This window comes from Schistocerca gregaria, chromosome 2 (genome assembly GCF_023897955.1).
Source record: "Schistocerca gregaria isolate iqSchGreg1 chromosome 2, iqSchGreg1.2, whole genome shotgun sequence".
Taxonomy (NCBI): domain Eukaryota; kingdom Metazoa; phylum Arthropoda; class Insecta; order Orthoptera; family Acrididae; genus Schistocerca; species Schistocerca gregaria.
This window is the reverse complement of record NC_064921.1, coordinates 883,183,717-883,203,988: the sequence shown is the minus strand read 5'-3', so window position 1 is coordinate 883,203,988 and position 20,272 is coordinate 883,183,717. Positions and strand designations below refer to the sequence as shown.

The 20,272-nt window shown below is 38.8% G+C and overlaps 1 protein-coding gene across 18 annotated transcripts in view; it reads left to right on the top strand.

Annotated features, from left to right (window-relative positions):
- LOC126335303 (broad-complex core protein isoforms 1/2/3/4/5-like) overlaps positions 1 to 20,272 on the top strand; it is a 400,342-nt gene that overhangs the window by 161,918 nt on the left and 218,152 nt on the right. For 2 of the 18 annotated variants that reach the window (XM_049998414.1, XM_049998413.1), the window contains one exon: positions 3,552 to 4,829. The exons of the other annotated variants lie outside the window; for them this stretch is intronic. In XM_049998414.1, the coding sequence (XP_049854371.1) occupies positions 3,552 to 3,835 (284 nt within the window). In that variant the 3' untranslated portion in view covers positions 3,836 to 4,829. Of the gene's footprint in view, positions 1 to 3,551; positions 4,830 to 20,272 lie in introns of those variants that run through there. 18 annotated transcript variants of the gene reach the window in all.

Below are 20,272 nucleotides of genomic sequence, written 5' to 3'. Positions count from 1 at the left end.
ATAGCCAGCAGTGTTTGTTACTGCTAGTTAAGTTAACTGGACTTGTTCCACATGATGGGTGTATGACAGAGTGAATGAATGCAATAGAAATAAAGTTAAATTGGCATAAGTAATTTCTGCTAACCTCATATAGTACACTGACAGGAAAAAAATTGCAATGCCAAAAAATAATTAATTGTATAGTAATGAAACATTGGGAATACTTCTGTCTAGGTAAGATATTTAAGTGATCAACAATACAAGATCCCAAGTTAATGTAAGCATGAAACAAGACTTTGCAATTATGAAATGGTAGTACATAAGTAAGTAGTGCGACCACCGAAGGGTTGAATGCATGTGTGTAAACATGTATGCATTGTGTTGTACAGTGCCAGATGGAGTTCCATGCCTTTTGCACATGGCTAGTCAGCACAGGGACAGTTAATGCTAGTTGTGATAGATGCTGCAATTGTTGTCTGTTGATGTCCCATATGTGCTTGATTGGAGACAGATCTGATGATTGTGCAGGCCAAGGCAGCTTGTTGTCACTCTGTAAAGCATGTTGGGTTACAGTAGCAGTATGCGGGTGAGCGCTATTCTGTTGGAAAACACCCCATGGAATGCTGCTAATGAATGGCGGCACAACAGCTTGAATCACTAGATTGACATACAGATTTGCAGTCATGGTGCATGGCATGATGATGACAGTGCTCCTGCCGTCATATGAAATTGCACCACAGACCATAACTCTAGGTGTATGTCCAGTGTGTCTAGTACACAGACGGGTTGGTTACAGGCCCTAAACTGGCCCCCTTCTAATCTACACGTGGCTGTCACAGGCCTGAGGCAGAACCAGCTTTTGTCAGAACAAACAACAAGCCTCCAGCCTACTCTCCAATGAGCTCTCATTTGACACCACTGAAGTTCCAAATGTCGGTGGGCGTCAGTGGAAAGCACACTACAGGGCTGTCCTTCAAGTAACCAATCTGTAACAGTTTTTTGTGTCGTTGTGATGCTAACTGCTGCCCAGATTGCTGCTGCAGGTGTAGTACAATGCACCAGAGCCATACGCCAAACACAATGGTCTTCCCTCTCGGTAGTGCCAAATGGCTGTCCAGAACCTGGTCTTCCTGCAATCATACATTCTCGTGACCACCACTGCCAGGCAATGAAGTACAGCGGCTACGTTCCTGCCAAGTCTTTCTCCATCATAGAAGGAACATCCAGTTTCTTGTAGTCCTAATTAGAAGACCTCATTCAAGCTCTGTGAGGTGATGGTAATGGCTTCTTTGTCACCTTAAAGACATTCTTGACCTGCATCAACTCACTATATCCAATCCCAAGCTCAAGACTGTTACAGTGTGTATTTAACGCAAACCTGATTTGCATCCTCATAGCACACCTACCAACTTTCGTTTATGTCACACAACTCTTCATTTGTGTTGTGATTTGTTTCTCTCTCTCTCTCTCTCTCTCTCTCTCTCTCTCTCTCTCTCTCTCTCTCTCTCTGTGTGTGTGTGTGTGTGTGTGTGTGTGTGTGTGTGTGTGTGTGTGTGAATATTTTAGTGCTTCAACCTGGAATAGCAACAACAGTGTCAAAATAGAAAAAACATACATATTGTAGGAACCACTCAGCCTCCATTGTACTGTGCTTGTTATTAATGTGCATTTGTGGGAAACATACACAAAATACTGTAAACAGTATCATTTGTGTTTCAGAGTACATTTAGAAGACGCTTTTCTTTAACACTTTGAAGATTTTCAGATGCAGCCTTCAGAAACGAACAACCAGTTTTTAATCTACATGCTGTAAAGATGAAAATAGAAAATGAAACTATGAAATGCCTTAGTATTTAGATGTAACTGCAGAAATTCAAACAGTTCAGCAACAATGCAGATGAATAAACACTTAAGACTTTCATGTCACAGCTTGCATCTGCTGTGCCCTCTCCTCATTAAACACATATGTATATTCAAGTGTCTGTATGCATGACTTGGGTCTGTTTGTCTTCTGGTAAATTGTGAGCCTGGAATCTGGAAGGTCATGGTATCAAATTGTGATCAAACCATTCTTTTCTTCTCCCCCCCCCCCCCCAAAAAAAAAACTCTCCCCCCCCCCTCCTCTCCTGCTTGGGTATCTTTAACTTAGAATTCACATCTCAGTTATGTGAATATTTTCCAGTACTGACATGTGGTTCGGATTCCATGTTAAACTGTAGATCCCTTTCCCCGTTAGATACTTGAGGTAGGTTAGGGACTAGCAGGTTGCTGAAGCGGATTCAGTGATGAGGCAATTGAAACATGCAGAATTATTATTATTATTATTATTATACCTGACTTGCATTTTAGTTGCCGGACCTAGTATCATTATAAAATACTTGGACAGATTAAGTTACTGACACTAATACTGAGAAATGAAATCTTTTTCATTGGAATAGTGCACTAGTCCTCCTCTTCCCTCGTTGCAAGGAAGAATCATTTGATATTTTGGGCACTGATACATGTCCTGTTGTTCACCCTCTATACTATCATCATCATTGTCATAATTTGATGTTGCTTTCCTTCTGTGCTTGTGTAATAATATTACATTGTGGGTGAGGTAAGGTGTCAGAATCTGTTATGGCTCTTGTGTCTTCATAATTCAGATGTAAAACAGAAATGAGAGTGGAATTTGTGTAAATTATTGCACAATCTCCTAAGTAGCATCCTGGGATTTGCTGGGGTTTTTAAAATTCAGACGTATTTGATGCATTCATGCCATCTAGGAGCCAAGTAATTCAGACTTATTTGATGCATTCATGCCATCTAGGAGCCAAGTAAATAAGACATTTTACTATGCAACAGGTGCTTACCCCTGTTAGTGAATGAAGATAATGATTTTCTTTAGGAGGTCTGCAGTTTTCTTCAGGGGTGATATAATGCAGAAGATGAGCAGTGGATGTACAGAATGTAAAGAAAATTGGGTGGTAAAAATCTTTTCTTGAATATTTGTTTAGTCTGGTCGGAAAGAAAGTATTGCAATGTTTCAGTGCAGGTGTGCAATTTGTGTTGTGCAAATGTGTCTTTAACTTCTTCAGTTATTGGTCCCTCTTCACCACCAATCCCTTGGTGACAGTGACACATTTTTGTTAGATATTGCTTTATGCTGCCCTTCTTTTTCATTCTATAGTACAGTTGCATTGCACCCCTTGATACATGATTATATACATTCCATCTTTTGTAGTGTAATGGTTCTGTGGCAAAGCATAACCTATCGTTTGGTTTACTTTGTGAGATTTGTGAAAAAATGGCTTAAGTGTAGAAATGAAAGTTGTATTTAATGCCAAATCCTTAGGTGTCTTACATGATGTACACCGGTGATAATTCATTATCAGATTTACAAAGTTTCTGAACAAATGTATAATAGTAACAAGTTTACCTAACCATTACTTGTAACCTTACAAAACACTACATTTGAGTAAAATCAGATTCTAATTGACTTGCGACTTTCTTTCCGACCAATATTTTGGGCTGCATGTGATCCTTAGCAGATGTTTATGTGTGCTGTAGTAATGTGGAGTATTTTGGTCTAGCTGGTGCAACAGCAGAGACGCTTTATCCAACCTACTGGGAGCGTGGGTTCCTCATCCGCAGTCCCATGTCAGTCAAGAGACCACCATTTGTTGAGTGTCCATGCTGCAAGAAGACATTCAAAAACCCAGGATCCCTGTACCATCACATGAGCACCCACAGGGGGCAAACAAAATGCTTCATCTGTGGCAGAGTGTTCGGTCGTATACACACTTTGAAGATACATCTTGCCAAGGCACATAGTACTTTTCCAACAGGCTGGTCAGAAAGATCTAACAGTGACTGAAACATGCAATTTTTTCGTGATGGAAGCTGAATTGAAAGATTTGAAGTGGAGTATCTTTGCATGAAGAAACTTAGAAGTGTATGAATTACCCAAAATGTGACTCAGTTAACATGTAAAGGACTTGGAGAACTGTTACACATGTCTCAGTCATTGTGTTTCCAATAGTCAGTTGGTGGAAATATTTGTACATCAAAGAACTACAAACGTGTTCCAGAAAATATTTACTGGTGTGTTAATTATTAACATTTCATTTGCTCTTGTAGCTACATGTAAAAAAAAAAAATTATAATCATAGAAAGAACTTTGGCAAGACAGTTTTATTGTTATTGTGTGAAATGTTTAAGAAACAATGTGCTTCCATTTGAAACACTAATGATAAGATCCAGTACACATCTAGTGTGCCTATGACTTGCTTCAACACTTCATTCCTGTTAAAGATGAAACTCAGCAGATTTTTTCCATAATTATTTTCATAAATTGCCTGTGTGGTAAGTATTCCCTCAATTATATGAATACCTCCGTTGGAATGTTTCTGTTGCTGCAAAAACATGTGATAGACAGCTAACTTTTGTACTCGTAAATATAAGATAACCAATGCTTTAGTGACACCCAGTTTCATGCTTGAATATTTCTAATATTTTATTTGAATATACCAATTCATTGCTTTTCTTATTTGAACATTAGGGTAGAACAAGTCAGTGCTGTACACTGTGCAGAAAGTAACAAACAGTATGTGCACATTTTGTGGATTTGGTGTCCTCTGTCTTATGACAGATTTTTTTTATTGTTCATGGAGGTTTGATTGATGGGCAAAAAATAATTACGTAATGATGGAAAATTGTTAGTTATATTCTGAATAAAAGCACATTGTGATTGACATATGCAGTGATAGAGGACAGTATTGGTGGTATGCAGCCAACAATGCTTCACAAGGCTCTTCATGTAATCTAAAAAACAGGCAATGCAGTAGGCATATGACACTCGAGAAAGAACTATGAGGACCATTTGGAAAGTAACCTCCTTTTGGCTGTACATACTGAAACTTCATAGAAAAAGATTCTTATGTAAATCTTGAAACCAGTTCTTTGCTATTTTTCAACATAGTCACCATTTAAATTTAAGCATTTTGTCATACTGTAATTTACAAATTCCTTCTTCATCAAGTTCTGCCGCCTTTGTGCATAGCCAATCTTTCAAGGCATTTTGATGTTCATCATCATCATTTTATTGCTGCCAAGTAAGGCACTTCTTCATGTGAGTGAACAGTTGAAAAATGTTTGGTGTCAAGTCTGGGCTGTATGGGCCACGACCAAAATTGTTCCGTTTGAATTGCTTCAAAATCCTGCCTTCATTATGAGTCTTTGCTCAACCATTATTAAAAAATGAGACCCATTGCCACACGACACTTTCACTCGCAACGTTTGGATCCTACACAATACTCAATACAGAATTATTGATTTAAAGTCTGCTCCTGAAACATTTTTTGTCAAAAGAACTCCTCTCATTACTTCTTGCACATCAACTTTCATGGGATTTTTTTTTATTACAGCTCATGTGTTTTGAGGTTATAATAAGTGAATTCATGAAAAAACCAAGGTTCATACTTTCACAGCTGGACTCATACTGAATCAGACAACATACAGATGTGACAAAGGCAGCACTCCACGCACAATTACTATTACCATGCTAGAATGATAGTTACTTTCTTAGCTGCCCTCATGCAATTGGATGGCAGCTGACTCCTTTTACTTGACTCCCTGAAATGTCAATCACAGAGTAATTTTGACTGGAGTATATGTAGATGGATAATAAACCAAAGTCGAAGCTGGCAATGAAACTAAGCTGAGCTTTCTTTATACTTCTTGTGGGCACAAAATTTTATTTTTTACTAATATTGCTTAAAACAGAATACACGGATCAATTTGTCAATTGCTGGAACTGGAGCAACTATATCGTGGCTCATAGAGAAGCAGATCTTTGACATTTAAAACATGAGAAGCCTGAAGTCTGCCTCTTCACTTTTGCTTCTCTTAACCTTGATTCAGTTTTCTGCCCCAAATATTGTAATATTGTTAATGTACTTGTCAATCATGGATGGGGCGATTAATTTTGTGATGTGATGCAGTTTTGTCATTGTTGTGGTCTTCTGTCCAAGGAATGGTTTGATGCAGCTCTCCTTGGTAGTCTTATTCTGTGCAAGCCCCTTCATATATGTATAACTATTGCAATTTATATCCAGTTGAACATGCTTACTATATTTGATCCTTGGTCTCCTTCAACTTTTACCCCCACACTTCCTTCCATTATAAATCCTCTCAGTCTGTCCCTTTATTTATTTATTTTCTCTCCAGTAAAGTTAGAGACAAATTTCTTTTTTAACCAATTTGATTCAGTATCTTTTCATCTGCTATTTGGTATACTCATCTAATCTTCAGAAGTCTTCTGTAGCTGCATATTTCAATAACTTCTGTTCTCTTCTTATCTCAATTGATTGTGGTTCATGTTTTACTTCATATTTGATGTTAATAGATTTAACTTTTTCAGAACTGCTTTACTTGCTGTTGCCAGTCTGCATTTTATGTCCTGTCCACATTGTTCATTATCAGCTGTTGTTGGCCAACACCTCCAACCAGTTGCCCAAAACCTAGCCTCCCACAACAAAGATACTGTCTGCTTCCTTCACCAACTTTCCACCATCCCTACACTTTTACCTCCCAGATCCCTGCTTGTCACTGTTGATGCCACCTCACTATACACCAATATCCTTCATGTTCATTGCCTTGCCACTATCAAACATGACCTCTCCTGATGTCCTTCAGACTCCCGATCCACCAACTCATTCCTTATACATATTACCAATTATATTGTGACCCACAACAATTTTTCATTTGAAGGGAAGGTTTACAAACAAATCCACAGCACAGCTAAGGGCACTCACATGGTGCCCTCCTATGCCAACAGGTTCATGCGCAGTCTACAGGAAACCTTCATAGTTTTCCAAAACTTCTAACTCATAATCTTTTTGAAGTTCATTGATGAGCTGGACTCAGGGCCAGGGCATCCTGTCCACATTCCTTCACATCCTCAACACCTTTTCCCCCATTCATTTCACCTGGTCTTCCTTCACCAAACATGCCACTCTGTTCACATTAAATCCACTAACCTCCAACAGTACTTGCATTTCAACAGCTGCCATCCCTTTCAGACCAAAAACTCCCTCCCATACAGCCTAGCCACCCGTGGACGATGTATACATAGTGACGAGAACTCCCTTTCTCAGTTCGCCGAAGGCTTTCATAGACAGGCAGTATCCTCCAAAAGAAGTCCACAAACGTATTTCCCACGCCATATTCTGACACACCCCCAATCTTCCCACAACCCCTAAGAACTAACCACAAAGCAGTGCCCCCAATCCTTCTCGTCACCCTCAATATCAACCTGGAGTGGAACAGCTGAACTGTATCCTTCACCGGGGGTTTGATTACCCTTTTCCTGCTCTAAAATTAAGGACATCTTACCCAAGATTCTTTGCACCCCTCCTACTGTGTTGCTCCATTGTCCACCCAACCTACACAACATCCCTGTGTCTCTCCCACTCTCAGCCCCTTACCACAGAGACCATATCCCTGTGCAAGACCAGCTCAGGTAATTCACCCAGGACCTCCTGCTCTAGTCTTTTCACAGGCTTACCCTACCCCATCAGGGGCTGGATCACAAGTGAAAGCAGCAATGTCATATAGCATCTGTGCTGCAAACACTGCACAGCCTTTTGTGTTGGTATGACTGCCAGCCAGCTGTCCACCAGGATGAATGGCCATGTCAAGAACAAAGTTCACCACTTGACAGCACAACATACAGCTGAGCACAACATACTCAATTTCAGTGGCTACTTCACAGCCTGTGCCTTCTTGATCCTCCCCTCCCTCACAACTTCTCTGAACTATGCAAATGGGAGTTATCCTCATAACACGTCCTCTGATCGTGTAATCGTCCTGGCCTCAATCACAGGTAACCCGCTGTCCCCACACCTTCCACCCAACAGTTTCCCTTCCTCCATCCTATAACCCCTCCCAATTCATGTCCTCATGTCACCTTCAGTATGTGTCACTTCCTAATGGCTGCTACAACTATACCTGCCACCCCTCCCTCCCACGTTGCTAACCAGCAATTCGGCCTCCTTCCGAGCCACTAGCCACTCAACCGCTAGAACCTGTCCTTGCCTTCTGCTTCCCTCCTCCTTTGCCCACCCCATATGACACCACCTCCACCACAGCCAGCCCACCTGCTGCAAAGAAGCATTGGCATTGTCAGTCCAGCTGGCACTGCACAGCCACATGTATGCATTTTTGTGAGAGTGTTTATGTACCTGTGTACTGTAGATCATCAAGCAATAACTTCCAAAGCTAGTAAGTTTTCCTTCTTTTGTGTGTGCCTATTGAAAACTCAACACTTCTGTTTTTCTGTGAGTGGTCTCCTTTAATCCTAAAGTATTTACATTCTACAAGAACTTTGCTACAACATTTGTATTGTCATCAGTTGTTTATCTTTGAATCGAATTCTGCCTTAAGTTAACCCAACATTCTCTTTCTTGTGTCCAGATTTATTTCTTCAAAGTTATAGCATCATAAGTGAGGTTGTTTTTATTTTCTTTCAATCAGACAACAGACAAAATGCTTTTTACTACCTGTATGACAGAAATTTCAGTTTCTAAGAAAAACTTGAGTGAAACATGTCTAGATAAATATGAGAAAAACTATTGCTTAAGGTGGAACCCTATCCAAAACATAAATTTATTTTTAAGCAAAAAGAACACAACAGTGAGCTTCAATCTCAGGATGAATCATCAGTTGTTTTATTGCCCAAATACCAAAACTCATCCATGACTGTTGTTTTTGTTTCCTAATCTAAATCCCTCAGCATCACCTGTTTTAATTTGATTATACTCCATAACCCTTACTTTACTTTTGTTGATGTTGATCTTATAATCTCTTTTGAAGACATTATCTATTCCATTAAACTGCTTGTCCAAATCTTTTGCCGTTCTCAACAGAATTAAACTGTCATTGGTAAACCTTAATTTTTTTATTTCTTCTCCTTGAACTTTTAATTCCATTTCCAGATTTCTCCTTGGTTTCCTTTACTGCTTGCTCAGTGTACAGACCGAATAGCTTTGGGGATAGGCTGCTTCCTGTCTCACTCTCTTCTCAACTACGGCTTCTCTTCATGTCCTTCGACTCTTATAACTGATCTCTATTTCTATTAAAAACAAAGATTCCAAGACTTACCAAGCGGGAAAGCGCCGGCAGACAGGCACATGAACAAAACACACAAACACACACACAGAATTACGAGCTTTCGCAACTGGCAGTTGCTTCGTCAGGAAGGAAGGAAGGAGAGGGAAAAATGAAAGGATGTGGGTTTTAAGGGAGAGGGTAAGGAGTCATTCCAATCCCGGGAGCGGAAAGACTTCCCTTAGGGGAAAAAAAGGACAGGTGTACACTCGCGCACACACACACACACACACACACACACACACACACACACACATATACACCTGTCCTTTTTTTCCCCTAAGGGAAGTCTTTCCGCTCCCGGGATTGGAATGACTCCTTACCCTCTCCCTTAAAACCCACATCCTTTCATTTTTCCCTCTCCTTCCTTCCTTCCTGACGAAGCAACTGCCAGTTGCGAAAGCTCGTAATTCTGTGTGTGTGTTTGTGTGTTTTGTTCATGTGCCTGTCTGCCGGCGCTTTCCCGCTTGGTAAGTCTTGGAATCTTTGTTTTTAATATATTTTTCCCATGTGGAAGTTTCTTTCTGTTTTATTTACATCATCATTAATTTGATCTCTATTTCTGTACAAGGTGAAAATAATCTGTCACTCCCTGTATTTTATCCCTGCTATCTTCAGAATTTCAGAGTGTATAGCACAGTCGACATTGTCAAAAGCTTTCTCTAAATAACAAATCCTGTAAATTTGAGTTTGCCTTTCTACAACCTATCTGCTAGAATAAGTGTTCCTATATTTCCCGAAATTCAAACTGATCTTTGCTGAGATCAGCTTCTACCAGATTTTCCTATCTTCTGTAAATAATTCATGTCAATATTTTGCAATAGTGATTTATTAAACTGATATTTCAGTACTAATCACACATACCACCACCTACCTTGTTTGGAAATGGAATTACTACATTCTTTCGGGAGTCTCAGGGTATTTCACTTTTCTCATATACACCTGGTGGAATAATTTTCTGTCATGGCTGACTCTCCCAAGGACCTTGGTAAGTCTCGAGGATGTCATCTATTCCAGGGGCCTTGTTTCCAGTAAGCCTTTCAGTGTTCTGTCTAAATTCCTCTCACAGCATATATCTCCCTTCTCACTTTTACCTACATCCTCTTCTCCTCTTATATAATTGTCCTCAAGTTTGTATTCTTTACGTAGACACTTTCCATCCTTTGCTTAATAATGGCTTGCCATCAGAACTGATAATATTCATACAGTTCCTTCTCTTTTCTCCAAGATCTTTTAGGCAGTGTTATGTTTCCCCTGGTTATGCATACTTCTGCAGCTTAGCATTTGTCGTCTTAGCTTTTCCTGCTTAGTCATTTTGGACTTTCTGTCAATCTCATTTTTGGAAGTCTGTATTTTCTCTCATCTGCTTTATTTGCTGCATTTTTGTATTTTCTCCTTTTGTCAGCAACTTAAGTATCTCCTGTTTATCCAGGGAATTTGACTAGGCCTTGTCTATTTACCTATGTGATCCTCTGCTGTCACCCCTATTTCATATCTCACAGCTACCCATTTATTTTCTGTTGCATTCCTTTCCTCCATTTCAGTTCAGTCTTTTCTGATCCTCTCTCTGCAACTCTTAACAACCTCTGTTTCCTTCAATTTATTCAAGTCCTATCTCCTGAATTTTCTACATTTTTGCTAGTTTTTCAGTTTCAGTTTGCAGTTCATAACCAGTAAATTATGGTCCAAGACTATACCTTCCCAAGGAAATGTCATACAGTTTAAAATCTGGTTTCAAAAAATCTGAAATTAGTTCTAGAATGTATCCAAGGTTACCTGCTGAGGATTGTAATCAGCATATTCATTGTATTGAGTACAACAAGAAAGCCCGCCCGGCTAGTCGCGTGGTCTAATACACTGCTTCCCGAGCAGGAAGGGGTGCCGGTTCCCAGCACAAATCTGCCCGGTGGGTTAGTGTCGAGGTCTGGTGTGCCGGCCAGCCTGTGGATGGTTTTTAAGGCAGTTTTCCATCTATCTCGGCATATGTGGGCTGGTTCCCCATGTTCTGCCTTAGTTAAACTATGTCGGCAATTGCTGCGCCAACACTGTTTCCACATACACATACACCATAATTATTCTATTACGCAAATATTTGGGGCTGTACTCATCTGGTATGAGACGTTCCGGGGCGGGGGGGTTGTTGTCTCCACTGGGGTCCGAACCGCATAATAACCCTGGGTTCAGCGGTGTGGGGTGGGTGGACTGCTGTGGCCTGTTGTGCTGTGGTGTTGTGAACCACTGAGTGCTTTGGCGGGATGAAGCCTCTCCATCGTTTCTAGGTCCCCGGTTTAATATACATACACGTGAATAGAAATGTCAGATACCAATTGAAATTTGGTGTACTCAACTTAAATGCCATCATCAGTTATTTTATTAGTCACCAAGAAGCTTAACTTCAAATTATCTTTTGGTATAACAGCTTTTGAATCCATGCTTTTGGATTATTAATATCTGTGTGGAAGGTACTTACTCTTTAAGAAGAGAAAGTATTTCTAAATTTACCCAGTATGTTGCCAAACTGCCCGTATTTAATACAAGATGTTCATCCTGAGAACTTTATTGTGCTTAGAACTTTTATTTAATCAGTATAGAGGATTTAATACTATCCTATTCTACTGCTTTTGAGAGTGAAAGGATAAGAATTTCGTGCCATTTAAGATTTAGTTTAATGTGGATACACAGTAAGGCACCTTTTATTTCACTAAAACTATTTTTTGTTTAGCTGGCTTAATACAAAGAATAAAAAAAAAATCATAGCCTGGTCTAGTTTCAGGTTACGATCACATGTGATATGTAGAGCAAAGGTATGGTTACCTAATTCTAGTGTATACAATAGCAAAGCAGTATGCTCCAACAATTTACTCTATGTTTAGAATTACAGTTTAGGTTCTATAGTCTGACAAGGTATAAAAAAATTATAAAATTCACAAAGATTCTCTTGTGCGAGATTAAAACAGTTTAAATTGTACTTCTCAGCTGTGTTCTGTAGGGAAGAATTGCAAACACTGCCTAGAGATGCTTAGAAAAGTTGTTGTTATACCTTTTAATTTCTTATCTTTTATAAAGTAAACGGTTATGTGCTTCACCTTGGGTCTGTATTGTACCTAAAAATATTTCCTTTGTTTTCTGCCTCCACAGTTCTCAATGGGAGCAAATTAGGAAACATTGTGAAAATAGTGTAACACATAAGCAGCGACCATTCCTTTTATTTTGTATTTTTGTGTGAGATGATACTAACATAATAGCAAATTTATTACATCACACATGCATAACAATTTATAAAAGCATTTTCAGCTTCCATTACATGAACCACTTCAGCATTCATCACCTTTTTTTTAGTAGTAATCATTAGTGTAAGGAAAACAAAATAACAGTTCCATTCTTCGTGTCGGTAACATTACGCTAGTCAAATGCAGCCTACCTCCTTCACCATACTACTTACCATGATATGGGTAGTGTATAGTTGTCTCCATTATACTCTTTTCAGCTGAGCTGGAACGTCGAGTAATTTTTGTATCCAACTGAGCAGATTTCTGCATCCTGTATTGATATTCTGAATTTGCAAACTTCAGAATATTGTCTGTTGGGGCAGTTACTTTACCTGGTTACAGAGTATTGTAGTTTTTCGTATTCTTTGTGGATGATATTAGTAGCCATTAGAAGAACTTTATTTTGTGTGATGATGTCAGTGAAGGTTGACTGGAATTTCTCAATAAAAATCTGTTTAAGAATGGGTACACCTAACTAGGTCAATAAAAGAAGCTGGTAATTATTAGTCTGGAGAGGTTCCTTTACAGTATATTTCAAACTGATGATGTTTTGAATATGTGACATCGTTGTCAGATAGAGAAAAAAATTATAAAATCAACTATGATGCAGATATGCATAATCCTTACTAGTCTTTTTACTGTTTCTCTGCTACCATACATGTGATATATTATGAAAAGGATAGTTGCTACTCACTATGTAGCAGAGATGCTGATTTGCAGATAGGCACAACAAAAAGACTGTCAGAAAATTGAGCTTTTAGCCAACAAGGCCCTCATCACAGATAGAACACACACATAAACACACAAACGCATCTCACATTCAGATGACTGCAGTCTTTGGTTGCTGAGGTCACACTGCTAACAGCAGCACATGATGGGAGACGCTACTGGATGGTTATGCAATTTACTGTACAGAACTGTATATATTATGTTTCCTCAAAATTTAGTGAAAGTCCATTTGCAGAGAACCACTTAATAATTTTATAAAATGACACTATTTACAGTTGCCTCAGCTAATTCTTGTTTATTGAGTGTGGTTGTTATACATCTATCATCAGCAGAAGGAACTAGCTTTGCACCTTCATGAACGTAGAGCGGTTGGTCATTAATGTGTATTAAGAACAATAAGGGACCCAAGACTGTACTCTTTGGGACACTGTTCTTGATACCACCTTGGTTATAGGACTTGGCTGATTTTTGCAGACCACCTGTGCTGTTCATTTTGACCTTCTACATTCTTCCAGTTAAATATGAATTAAACCATTTGTGCGCTGACTGACTCATACCGCAGTACTTAAGCTTATCCAGAAGAATTTCATGATTCACGCAGTCAACAGCCTCTGAAAGGTCACACAAAATCCCATGGGATGATGTTAGGATATTCAGAGCATTTAATATTTGACCATTGAAAGCATATATAGCATTTTCTGTATTTAACAAGTCACCTGGTAGCAGTACATTGCTGCACTTAATTCTGTGTGGGCCTTGGAATGTTACCTGCAATAATATGATGATTTATGCTTTTAGTGTTTTCCTAAATTGTTGGTATGAATCTTATGTTAATATCTACAAATAGCATGTGGTCTTCATCTTGCTACATCTGTTCTGTTATAAACAGTGGCAATAATAATAGTTTTAGTACCAAACTTTTATTCTTCATCTGTGCAAATAATTTTCTGTTTTCCTTTCTTCCTCCTCTTTCTTTGAATGTGCTACAGATACACACAAACAGTTTGGATAGATTTTTAATTGTCTTTGAGTACAAACAGATTTGCTTACTTATTAAAAGAAGAAAAAGAAATAGTGATTTCCAGTTGTAATTGATGACATGTCTAATGGATGACACTAATTCATGCTCGTCAACTTGCCCCTATGAGCAATCCAAAGCATAAGGTAGCCATTGTTTTATGAAGAATTAGTGTTATAGATCGTAGATTTACCATTTGTCGGTAGTCCCCAAAACCGTTATTTTTAACATTTGATGATTTTGCAATAAGATAATTATCGCTCAGTCGTAGTGTCAACTAAAATTCAAGATGTTACCCAATCTTTGAATGTTTCAAATTCCCAATATGTATATTTGTGACGTGAACTCAGGCTGAACTGCAACATCCTGAATCTTGTAACACCCTACAAGGGGATATAGTGTGAGAGCAGCCTTCTGAAACTCATAACATTTTTGAAACAGTATCAACATTATTATTAACATGATACTCTGTCAGTTCTGTGGAATTTGTCCCCTCAGACATCCAGTATTTTGTAATGTTCTTTGCTAGTATAGTGTAACAAACAATAGTAATTGCAAGGTCTAGGATGGTATCATCATCATGGTAGTTCTCCAGGCTGTTCGGTCTTCTGCCATCCTCTTCATGTCTGTATAATTTCCTCTTCTCTTTATGTTGTCTATCATCTTGTATCTCCTTCTTCATCTCAGTCTTCACCACAAACGAATCCTTCCAAAGCATCTGCTAGCAAAGCACTCCATTCTCAATGAATGTCCCAGCCAGTTTTTTTTCCCTTTCTCTTACAACCTTCAGCATACATCTTCTCTCACCAACCCTTTCCAATACTCTTTCATTACTCTCTTTTTCCATCCAGCTTATTTTCTCCACTCTCCTCCACATCCACATCTCAAATGCTTCTAATTTTTGCAAAAATATAACGTGAATGAACGACATTAATGAAAGATATTTTAAGCAATAATTTTTGACCACATAGCATATTTGCCTCGGCACCTGCTGTTTGTTCTTTAAGATCCTACATTACCATAGTAAAGTAGCAGCAAGAGCTCAGTTGTTTAACACTGAGTGAACTGTGCAGGTGCATGGTTGCCACAAATTCTGGAAATCAGGGAATTTCAAACGTGTCAGCGGGGGAAAAAAAGAACCACTGAAAATTTTCCATTTGCCTCAGTAGGTGAAATGGTTTGTTTACTGAGGTGCCATGCGTCGTCATTGACTGGACGCAGTTGATTATGTGCACTGCTTCCCTAATCCCTCATTCCTACTGCTTCTCCCCTTCCTACCACTCCCCTCAGTTTGCAGTCAGGGCTGCAACCACTTCTTGCCGTTTGCCTAGCAACTTCCGACGAGAAGCAGGGAGGTGTGAAGAGTAGTATGTTTGGATCTGATTCTGAAAGACTGTACGCACAGCGGCCAGAGAAGGCGGTCATGTGTGCATGAGTTGTGCCTGACTGATTATGTGAAAGTATGTGTTTTCTTATTTTCTGGCAAAGGCTGTGACTGAAAATTTAGTTGTGAGAGTGTGATTGTCTTTTCTACGTGCCTGTCTGGGGCTCAGCAATTATCTTCACGGAGAGTTGCTACCTACTCTCATCAATATTGATTCTCAGAATATTTGCACAAGTTATCTGTTGCATAGATTGATCACCGCAGTCTTATTTCATCAACATGCTGTCTCTGACTCATGATTTAGCTGGCCACACGAGGGGACTTCCATGACGGGCCAAAACTGCAGGTCATTTCTGTGGGTATCTCTAATGGATCGGGCCTGCCAATCTGAAGCCTCTCATTTCCCACTAATGTGTAGGCCCTGCCTGTCGTATCTAATCTTACCGATCTGCCCGTGGCATTTTATTTATTCTAGCACATTTTGGCAACACAGCATCCAGTCCACGAGCATAGAAAATCTCCAACCCAGCCAGAAATCAAACCCGGACCCGCCGCATGGTAGGAAAATACATTACCATTCAGCTAAGCGGAAGGACACACAATACCACTAAAATAATAAACATAACACAGTGAGTGATACTGCCAATAACGGTTAGTAGAACCAAAATTTTATTGGTGGTTACCCAAAGTGTATGTTTACGCAGCTCTTTCCCACCTTATACACTTCTTCCAAGATACCTACTTTTCTCTGAGGTCATTTCTGAAATCAGTGAGGTATTTTAAATCTGTCTTGCGATTCCAAGGAAATGCACATTTTTGTCAACAAATGTATTTCGTTTATTGAAATAAAATAACATCAGTGGTCTTAATGAAACACACATACAGTTTGGCTTTTGCTTTATCCAACTAAATACAGTTCGTTACAAAAGATGTTAGTACTTAAGAATTTTGCTCACCCATCTATAAATACAGAAGTTCCTACTTTTTTGTCAACTTAATGTGTTAAATCACTCTTGCAAAATTTGTTAGGGGAAAATGCTAAAACATGTCTGGAAATCAGGAAAATATCACTTGGGGAAACTTGTGGTGACCCTGAGGTGGTAGCTATGTGAACCAAGCACAATATTGCCACATAAACCTTATTAGTGATAGACATTTGTTCAGTAGTAGTCATTTCTTTGTAATGTTACTTGGACAAAATGATACTCTGACAACAGCATGTGTTTACAGTTGCAGGCTGATTGAAAGGCTTCTTCTAGGAGGTGGAAGATAGTAACATGAGGGCTAAGAGAATTAACACACATCTACTGATTACTTCTTAAACAGTCTTTCTATCCCGTGTTTCATGCCCCCTTTTTGTCTGACCTGTTTGGTATCACCAGCACCACATAAAATAGCCACTACTTTGGGAGGGAGAGAGTTTTGTTGCATTTCACCTAGGATATCCCATTATTACAGTAACTCATTTATAGTCCTCATTTAATTATTTGTGTGAGAATTACAACTGCAGCTCTTCCAGGAGAAGACCAACAGGCACAGACATGTTGCTGTCAAGACTGAACTCTGCTACAGTCGCATGAGTGAGCGATATAAGAAGTATTTCAGAACTCTGTGAGTGGAAGATGGCTATTGAACACATATTTGAGTTCTTTCATATGTTCAGCAAAAGTGTTTGGATGTAGCTGCCTTACTGTTCTTCTCTTGCCTTTTCTTTCGTATTTTCTGGGCCTAAGGCCATTCATTTTTGCTAGGAGTCAGAATTGAGTTTTATCAATAATTGTTCCCATTTTGTGAACATCAACCAGAGCAACTTGTAAATCTTATTTACTTTAACATTTTCCTCACATTGTAGGTGCTCACATTAATTAATTTCTCTCTTGGTACTTGAAATTTGTCTGTGGTGTTGTCGATAATACTCATCTACTTTAGTCGTATACTCCTTGCAAACACATTATTACCTACCAACTGTGTTGCCTGTACTTTCTTTACAATCTGTTAAAGTAAGAATTGAAGTGGTAGTCACTTTCTGTCTGTTGGTTTTCATATGTTACCCATGTTGTGGGGGTAGACCTTGAAATATGCTATCCCGGCTGAAAACCACAGTTGAAATATGGTCACTATTTTTATTTACTTAAATTTGGCATATTTCGTGACAGTACCTTTTCCGTAAAATGTTTACAATGCGATTATTATCTTGGCTTCAGTTGTCTAGTGGAAGTATGATTCCACTATGCAGTTTTGTTGGCTGCAGAAATGTCCTGGTTCAATGCATTTGCCTCATTTTTTGGTGCTTCAAATACCATTTCTTCAAATGTGGTTTCTTCTTAAAGCTTATACAGAAAAAGTAGTAACATAATTCATTTTTTTTATGCACTTCCAAATTATTATGACGGTGACCTGCACATTGTTCAACCATCAACACACACCACGAATTCACTGCCGACTGACTACAGTCAAAGACGTCTCCAGCGTCAAAGACATTTTACACAACACACAAGCTTCCACTTGTAATCAGTCTCTTTGATATTCTTCGTCACATTTCCTAATAGTAATCAATATGCTTTCACTCTCAGAAATATAAGTAAATTAACAAAAATAAAACAAATTACAATAAAAAAATTCTGACAAAAAATATAAGAAAACATTTACAATTTGGTATCGACAAATCCGGTAGAAAATAAACACATCTCCCAGATCCATTACAACATGTGTGTGAACTGTGGCCTGTTGGTTTTCAGTAGAAACTGTTTTCTTTTGCTCCAATAAACTTTGTTAATGGGAAGCTGTACTGTGATTGAAACATGAGAAGACATTGACCTATAGATTGACAGAAGGTCAGGAGGGAGGGGTGTGGTTGAGGGGGGACAGATATCTGAATAAAATTAATAATAGTGACAAGAGAAAAAGAAACTCTATGTTTATGAGTTACAAAATATGGAAAAAGAGTAACAGGTAAGAAAGAATTTCATTACTGCAAGATGAGTTGTAGATAATACAGAAAATTATTTTGGGCACCTTTCTGGATTTGAACAAACATTATGGGTAGTGACAACATGAGTAACAACATAATGGATAAAATAGATTTTTGGAAGAAGAGAGTGCCAAATGAACAGATTCCCATAAAGCAGGTAAAGTTGTCATCAGCTTGAAGGTTGATTAAGTGCCACAGTGCTCTACTAGGCATGCTGGTGCTAGAGATAGCATGCCCTCACCTTTCTCTGGCTTTTGAATGGACTTACCCAGTCACTTAAAGGAGCACCTACGATGTAATGAGGATTATGAACTATGGTGCAATACCTCTCCCCACCTTCCACTACACACACACACACACACACACACACACAGATATATATATATATATATATATATATATATATATATATATATATATATATATATATATATACAGGGTGGTCGGAAAATGTCTGAAAGGCACATAGGGGTGTTGCAGGGCAGGTTGCACCGTGACATAAACGTTAAGAAAAAATTCTATACGTTCCACCCTTTCCAAGTTATTAAGCACTGAATGTAGCCAATCGGAGCATCGCGTGCTCACATTCAAGCGGCCTGCCAGGGGCAGTGTTATCTATCGAGTGCTTTATTTGGTTAGCAGAAACTTGAAATTCGCGCACGCAACGACCTTATTGGCTAACTTCAATGCTAAATAACTCGGAAAGGGTGCAATGTATTGCATTTTTTTTCTTAACATTTATGTCTCAGTACAATCTGCCCTACATCATCACGACAAGCAGTTCAGACATTTTCTGACCACCCTGTGTGTGTGTCTATATAAAAAATTGCTTGTGGTATGGTGCAGCAGTAAACCACACATTCAGGATCTGAACCCACCTTCCATAATATTTTCCAGACTTTCATGGTTACCCTGCCTGTAACCTTTGCCCTGATTTCAGCTGTTGGCATCCATTTGTCAGAGCTAGTTGAACAACGTTGTGATATTCTCGGAGTGTAGCTCTTCAGGAAGGCCACTTGACTACTCTTATTGGCAGTGTTGTCCTGAGGCTGTCTCGTCGCCACATGTTCTGTTGTCATGGCACTACCGTCAGCTATCTGAACGAGTTGTCAGTTTGATGCTCCCATGTTCCTTGTACCGTGTTTCTCATAGTCTAATAGATGGTAATAAGTTTAATAAGTTGTGCATGCTTTTCTGTGGGTATGCTGTGTTTTGTCCCAATAGTCATCACATACACCCTTCTTTGTTTGTAGGAATAGCTTTTTTCTGTACTAAATATAAGTTTGTATAATAATGCAACTGTAATCAGAATATCCCATAAATACTGCAGTATCAGTTTGATAGCATTGGGGGTGGGTGTTTGAATCCTAGCATTGGGACTGGGTGTTTGAATTCTGGCTCTTGTATTGCATTGTTGTTTTCTTTTCGTGTATTCTGTGTACCTCGTAATTCTTAGTCAATTCAGTACTTGTTTCTGCACCAAAGCATTTTCCTTTGTTGGTAACTTCCATCAGTGGAACTTCAACCTTTGAAAACTTGAAATTTGATCTGTCTGACTTTTTTTTTACCTTATTGTAATGGTTACTGCTGTAGCAGTTATTATTTAATTATTGCTTCTTTATCTGTAATGGGTTTGTAGGTGCAGCTTTCAACTTCATATTCAGAGTTTAATTTCAACAAAACTGAGAACAGTCTTTTATATTGATCATTTGTAAGAAACAAAAATGAAAAAAGGTATCCTCTAACTGATTGTTGAGTGGCACACAGATACTTTT